Genomic DNA, 6,000 nt, shown 5'->3' with positions numbered 1-6,000 from the left:
TTCACTGAAGAAAATTAGGTTTATTTATGTGAATTAGAAAAATGAATTGTTAGAATTTTGGTCAAATGGTTAATTCTGTACAATTTACAATAGTATTTATATACAAATCTTATAATAAAATACAGTACATCACGCTCTTCCTGAGTCACAGTGTGTTTCTCAGCTCCGTAGATGCTTTTCTTTCTTGACTAATTTTTAACAAGGAAATAGTATACTCATTTTGACAGTATTTCGTTTACTGAGCTAATACTGGCACAAAAGAAAAAAAGGCAATACATTAGAAAATACACTATAACCATTGCATTTTTAGTAGTCAAGATTTTTTTACTATATTAAAATATGTTCCTTGATAAAAATTACGGTATATTTTGTACTTTTTCTTTAAGTTTGTTGTATTTTGACACAAGACTTCAAACACTTCCACCCCTCCTTGAAAAGATATGTAGATTAGTGAGAGTCATGTACCTGATCATTTAAAAATCATGAAACAGATGCAGCCAGGTAGATGTCTGAATCAGAGCCACAGTGCATCAAAACTGCTGTCCTTTTCAGGATATGCAAGTTTCAACTGTCTGGCTAACGTAATATAAAGTTAAATCAAAAAGTATACCCTGAAAAGTGAGGCTTTATATCAAGCAATAAGGCACCAGTTGTGCAAACACTTACACATGTGCCTTAACTGTAAGCACATTAGTCCCACACTGCAAGTTCCTGCAGAACTGGGGCCTAAGTGAAAAGGCATTGTGAAACTGTGATATAACAGCAAGGGTTATATTGCTATATCTTAGACAGCTCAAGAGTTTATTAGCATTTAATTAAAGCAGTCAATATTACCTTAAATGTAGTTGGATATTAGAGCTCAACAATAATTTATCTTAAGGATTACAAGGACATTTAATATATGCAGTATGTTAAATTAGGACTTAGGAAAGACTATGAACAGCAAGTAAATTTATGCCCCAGTTAAATCAAAAATCAATAATCACAGTAACTTTTGTTTTAAAGAAGTATTGCCAAAATAATTCAGTTTATTTAATGAATAAGAATGGCTGGCTCCTGAATATATCTAAGTCTTATTTCTTGTCTGTATTGATATCAGAAATGCACAGTTCTCACAGATTTGTTATTTTATTAATGCAAATATATAGTTTATATTACTTTTGATAAGTTTTACTCCGAGTGCTCAGACAAATGTAAAAAGTCAATTATATTTATTAGAAAGCAAATCTCTAAGGAATGTTGTTTTTAAAAAATCATCTGGATTTCAAGTCAAAACTGAGCTAAAACTGAAACCAACTCTTCCTGACTACTGTAATTAGAAATGTAAAGGGACTTTTTTGCACTGTTATCAAAGTGCTTACGATACTTCAGAAAAAGTTGGTTTTTAACTGAATGCTTGAACTTTTCCCAGGATTCTTTGCATGTTTAGGTGTTGTCTTGACTTTAATGCTTTCCTGATTGCCTTTTACAGCTGATTCAAGCCTGGCTTTCATAGTTGGAGAGGAAGCCATTACTTTTTTAAAAACTGATGAATACTGTGGACCAATCTGCATCACGTTTTGCAAAGCAAACTCATGTAGATTTCTTGCTGAGTTTGTGGCTGACCCCAAAGAATTCTCATCCAAAAGAAAGGAAATAAGGAGGGGCAGGAGGCAGGCCACCAAATAAGCACCTATCAAAATTAAAAACAATACTTAGATATCAAATATTTTTTTTTAAGTTTTCAAATCCTAATGAGTACTACTAAGCTTACATAAAGAGAGTCAACATTTTTCTAAGACATACTGTTAAATAGTGTAACTAATTAAATTTTGTTCAAAATTATAATTATGGGGGAATACATTTTGTTTTAGTTGATTCCCCACAGCCACTTAAGATATTAAAAAGGCATTGGAATTGAGGGACTTACGATGCTCTTCCTCAGCAATGGCTATGAGAGCTGTTACCGCCTTTATTCCTTCCTGAATGACTTGCAGTTCAGCAGAATTTTCAGGCTTTGTTTTTTCTGTTTCCTGCAATTTCCCCACTATAGATGGTGCCAAAGAATGAATGTAAGGATATGAGACAGCTCTGTTGGGATATTGAAAGATGGAAAGCAGCAGCTGATAGCACTTAAGCTGTACCTAGAGGGGAAAAGTTACAGTTACAATACTGAATGTAAACAAAGTTACGCTTAAAACTACATGTCAGAATGCCTTGGCCCAATTTTAAAGATTAAGCTTTCATAAGAAAAAAAAAGTGTACAAAAGCTTGAAAATTCACATGGCAAGAGAAACTTTTCATCATTAGCTAACTGTAAAACATACTTTGAAAAGTTAAATGATGTCAGGAAAGTATCTCAGAATTATTTTAACAAATAACGAAGAAACCATAAAATACATCTTGCACTCATAACTAAAAATGTCTAAATAGAGTTTTAGGCTCACAAGCCCACTAGGTTTCCTAACCATGTTAAAATGAAATTTCTGGAGAAAGTTACACTTGACTAAAAGCAGGGGCTTAGAATACAAATGTCACCTCACTATTAAACTATGGATAAAATTTGCAAAAATGCTTAATGCCTTAGGAGTCAAAGTGTCTATGGGACTTTTGAAAGGCTGAGGCGCCTAAGTTACTTAGATGCTTTTGAAAATTTCGCCCTATGTCACTATTTTTTTTTTTTTTTGTAATTACACCTGGCTTTCTGAAATTCTTATTAGTGAAAGCCATCCTGCTAAAAATTGAGATTTCTAAAATTGGACATATAGCAATAGACTTAAAGTAAATATTTCCATCTTGTTCTAGCAGCTGAGTCATCAACTTTGATAATTAAAATTAAATAAAGCTGACTTTCTAATTGATAAATAAGTATAGGAGGAGGAGGAAAAAAAAACTGGTTTACGATGGACTCTTACACTGGTCAACATAAAGCCCACATTTGGGGAACTACTATTTAATTAACAAAAGCCCAAGGGAGTATCATCTTTAGAGCTGCACTTTCAGTGTGATAAAGGGTGAACTGCTGTGATAGTGGTATACTTCCCACCATGTAAGAAACAAGAAAAAAATCCTCCTAATGTGCTGTTTCTGTCAAGAGTACAGATAAAGAATCAAAACAGATGACCTGGCAGCGTATTGCCTTAAGATCTAAAATAAGTGCACAGAGAAAATTAAGGAAATGTCTGCAAAACTAGATAACTTTCTTACCCATTTAGCAAAGTATGGAGTTCTTATTTCCCAGATGGTGAAACAATAATATAGAAAATACTTAATTTGTATGCAGAATATTTTAATGAATAACAGTTAAAAGCAAGGGAAAGCACAGACCCACTAGCTCTGGCCAACTAGTTTAAAATTGTACTTTAAAATACAACGGATCTAAACTGGACAGAATAAAAAAAAATTCTTTCAAATCAACACCTTTAGTTCGGCCCAGTGAAACAGCTCAACAGAAAATGTGCTAGAATGCTTCTAATTGAAATACTCCTCTAGCTAGAAAAGTACTTACTACAGGGTCTTTTGAATCAAGTGCTATTTTAAACTTCTCAATACAATGCTTTTGAAGGCACTCTATGGTAGTAACTTCTGGACTTGTAGACAAAATAAATACTGTAATGGCAGTAAGCAGGCTGACTTCATCAAGTTCTTGTTGAGCTCCATCTACTAAAGATAAAACAGTCTCAAATTCACATTCTAAAAGTAATATTGCAAATCTAAAGTGATGTAAAGAGTGCTTATGAAGCATTTTTTTTGGCATGGCATTTTCTATATTATGTCTAAATGGAATTTTACAGTGGTGCAAGCACATTAATTTTGTGTTAAGAAAATATTTTTTCTTTTGTATTTATTGATACAACTGTTTTCAGAAGAATCTAAAACCAATGTCACGCATCTGACGAAGTGGGCATTCACCCACGAAAGCTTATGCTCCAAAACGTCTGTTAGTCTATAAGGTGCCACAGGACTCTTTGTCGTATTTTATTTATAGAGAACCAGTGGCCTCTGGGGACATTACAGAATATCTCACAAAAGGGAAACATGCCCCATGTATGTAAATATGAGAGAATATGATAATTAAATACAAGAAAGAGTGTGTTTGATGCATGACACACATCTTGCAATAAGTGTTCAGTGAGGTAAAGAATAAAGCTGCATGGTTTCAGCCATGTGAAATGTTTGTGGACTAAATACAGCAACACTCTAGAGTATTGGTTGCAGACACACATCAATCACCAAAATGATTTATGAAAATTATATTGTAATTTCAAAAATAAATTCAGGATTATGAAGTTTTATAATTAATATAATCATACATATACACACAATTGTATTTTTGCATAATTAAGTTAAACTCAAGGAACAAGATTTGCTGACTCTGGCACTGAGTTGCATTTGCCTGCACAAGCAAAGCCCCTTGCTTGTCAGAGGGGATTCGCCCAAAGGAAAGCAGGTAGGTCCACTGATGGTGAAAGTGTTGTTTTAATTCTGACCAGTGGCCCTGGTGCAGAGGATAAGCATGTAGCCTTCCACGCCACATTAGAGCTCGGTGGGGGAGCACCACTGCAGTGGATACACCCTTTGGCCACATTGTTCCAACACAGGCTGAGGCAGAGGATAGCAATGGGCTGAGGCTGGGTGTAAGCCACAGGAGGAACGATGCAATCTGCCTCCACACTACACCCCAAAAGAAGCACGGAGAGACTGTGGTGGCTACTCCAAACTATAGACTACAGCAGGGGTTGGGGAAGGGGATAGCTCAGTTGTTTGAGCATTGGCCTGCTAAACCCAGGGTTGAGATTTCAATCCTTGAAGGGGCTAATTAGGGATCTGGGGCAAAAATCTGTCTGGGGATTGGTCCTGCTTTGAGCAGGGGGTTGGACTAGATGACCTCCTAAGGTCCCTTCCAGCTCTGATATTCTATGATTCTATCCTTCAGCACCCAGCCCGTCAGGGTAAAGCTGCTGGTGGGCCAGGCCGGTTTGTTTATCAGGAGTGTCCGCAGGCACAGAGTCCCGCAGCTTTCACTGGCCACGGTTCGCCATTCACGGCCAATGAAAGCTGTGGGAAGCGGTGCGGGCCAAGGGACGTGCTAGCCACCACTTCCCATAGCTCCCATTGGCCAGGAACGGTGAACCGCAGCCAGTGAGCTGTGGGGCTCCGTGCCTTTGGACACTCCAGATAAACAAACCAGCCCGGCCCGCCAACGGCTTTACCCTGACGGGCCAGGTGCCAAAGGTTGCCGACCCCTGGACTACAGTAGCAGAAATGGGAGTGGGCTGTACTTAAGAACATCAATGTTGGACTATGTGGGTTAAGTAAGTTTCACCCTTAGACATAAAGTTATCTTAACAAAGGGTAGTTCAGGTCTTCCACCACTGTCTGAATCTTCTAGAGTTATTTGAATTTTATCTACGCCAAGCATCTTTTCATCATCCCCCTCTCACTTTTGGTTACCTGGATCCCAGCAGTCAAGAACTGTGACTAAAGCACTACGAAGAAGTTCAGTCCAAGCAGTTCGGCTCTTCTCTGCTCGAGCCATAGGAGAAGACAATATCCCCTTAAGAGCTTGTAAAGACGCAGCAACTGTCAAAGGTAGCTGGCCATCTGGCAATTTGACAGCAGTTTCTCTGAGGACTCCAATGATTAGGTACAGGATAGTAGGGAGTACGGAAACACTTCCTATGAGACAAAACAAATGCTTGGTATGTCACTGTAAAAAGTGAAAGACTTCCAGAATTTGTTATTTTATAAATCACTTTTCTTCAATTCCCTTTTTATACATAATGTCTAAACAGTTTTCATTTCTAAAAGTTGCCTACTGATTGTAAGTCTTGGTTCCAGAAAAAAGTATTTAAACAGCATGTGATTTTTAATGTCAAACAGAGGCAGACTGGCTACTTAAAGAGATGCTGGACTCTCTCCTTTTAAGTCAGAAAGTCATTAACTTCACTGGGACTACTCACATACCTAAAGTTTATCATGTAAAAGTCAGAATTAGTGGGGGTTCAGAGAAGGGCAATG

At 37.1% G+C, this 6,000-nt stretch overlaps 1 protein-coding gene across 9 annotated transcripts in view; it reads right to left on the bottom strand.

Moving 5' to 3' along the window:
* Positions 1-6,000, bottom strand: part of HEATR5A (HEAT repeat containing 5A) — a 130,996-nt gene continuing 124,996 nt past the window's right edge. For 7 of the 9 annotated variants that reach the window (XM_034768715.1, XM_034768712.1, XM_034768711.1 and 4 more), the window contains 4 exons: positions 5,434-5,658; positions 3,488-3,642; positions 1,910-2,123; positions 1-1,672 (listed from right to left, as the gene is read on the bottom strand). In XM_034768715.1, coding sequence (XP_034624606.1) covers positions 1,368-1,672; positions 1,910-2,123; positions 3,488-3,642; positions 5,434-5,658 — 899 coding nt within the window. In that variant the 3' untranslated portion in view covers positions 1-1,367. The remainder of the gene's footprint in view (positions 1,673-1,909; positions 2,124-3,487; positions 3,643-5,433; positions 5,659-6,000) is intronic. The other 2 variants (XM_034768716.1, XM_034768719.1) reach the window with 1 other exon arrangement.

This window comes from Trachemys scripta, chromosome 4 (assembly GCF_013100865.1).
Source record: "Trachemys scripta elegans isolate TJP31775 chromosome 4, CAS_Tse_1.0, whole genome shotgun sequence".
NCBI lineage: Eukaryota > Metazoa > Chordata > Testudines > Emydidae > Trachemys > Trachemys scripta.
This window is presented reverse-complemented; position numbering and strand designations above follow the sequence as displayed.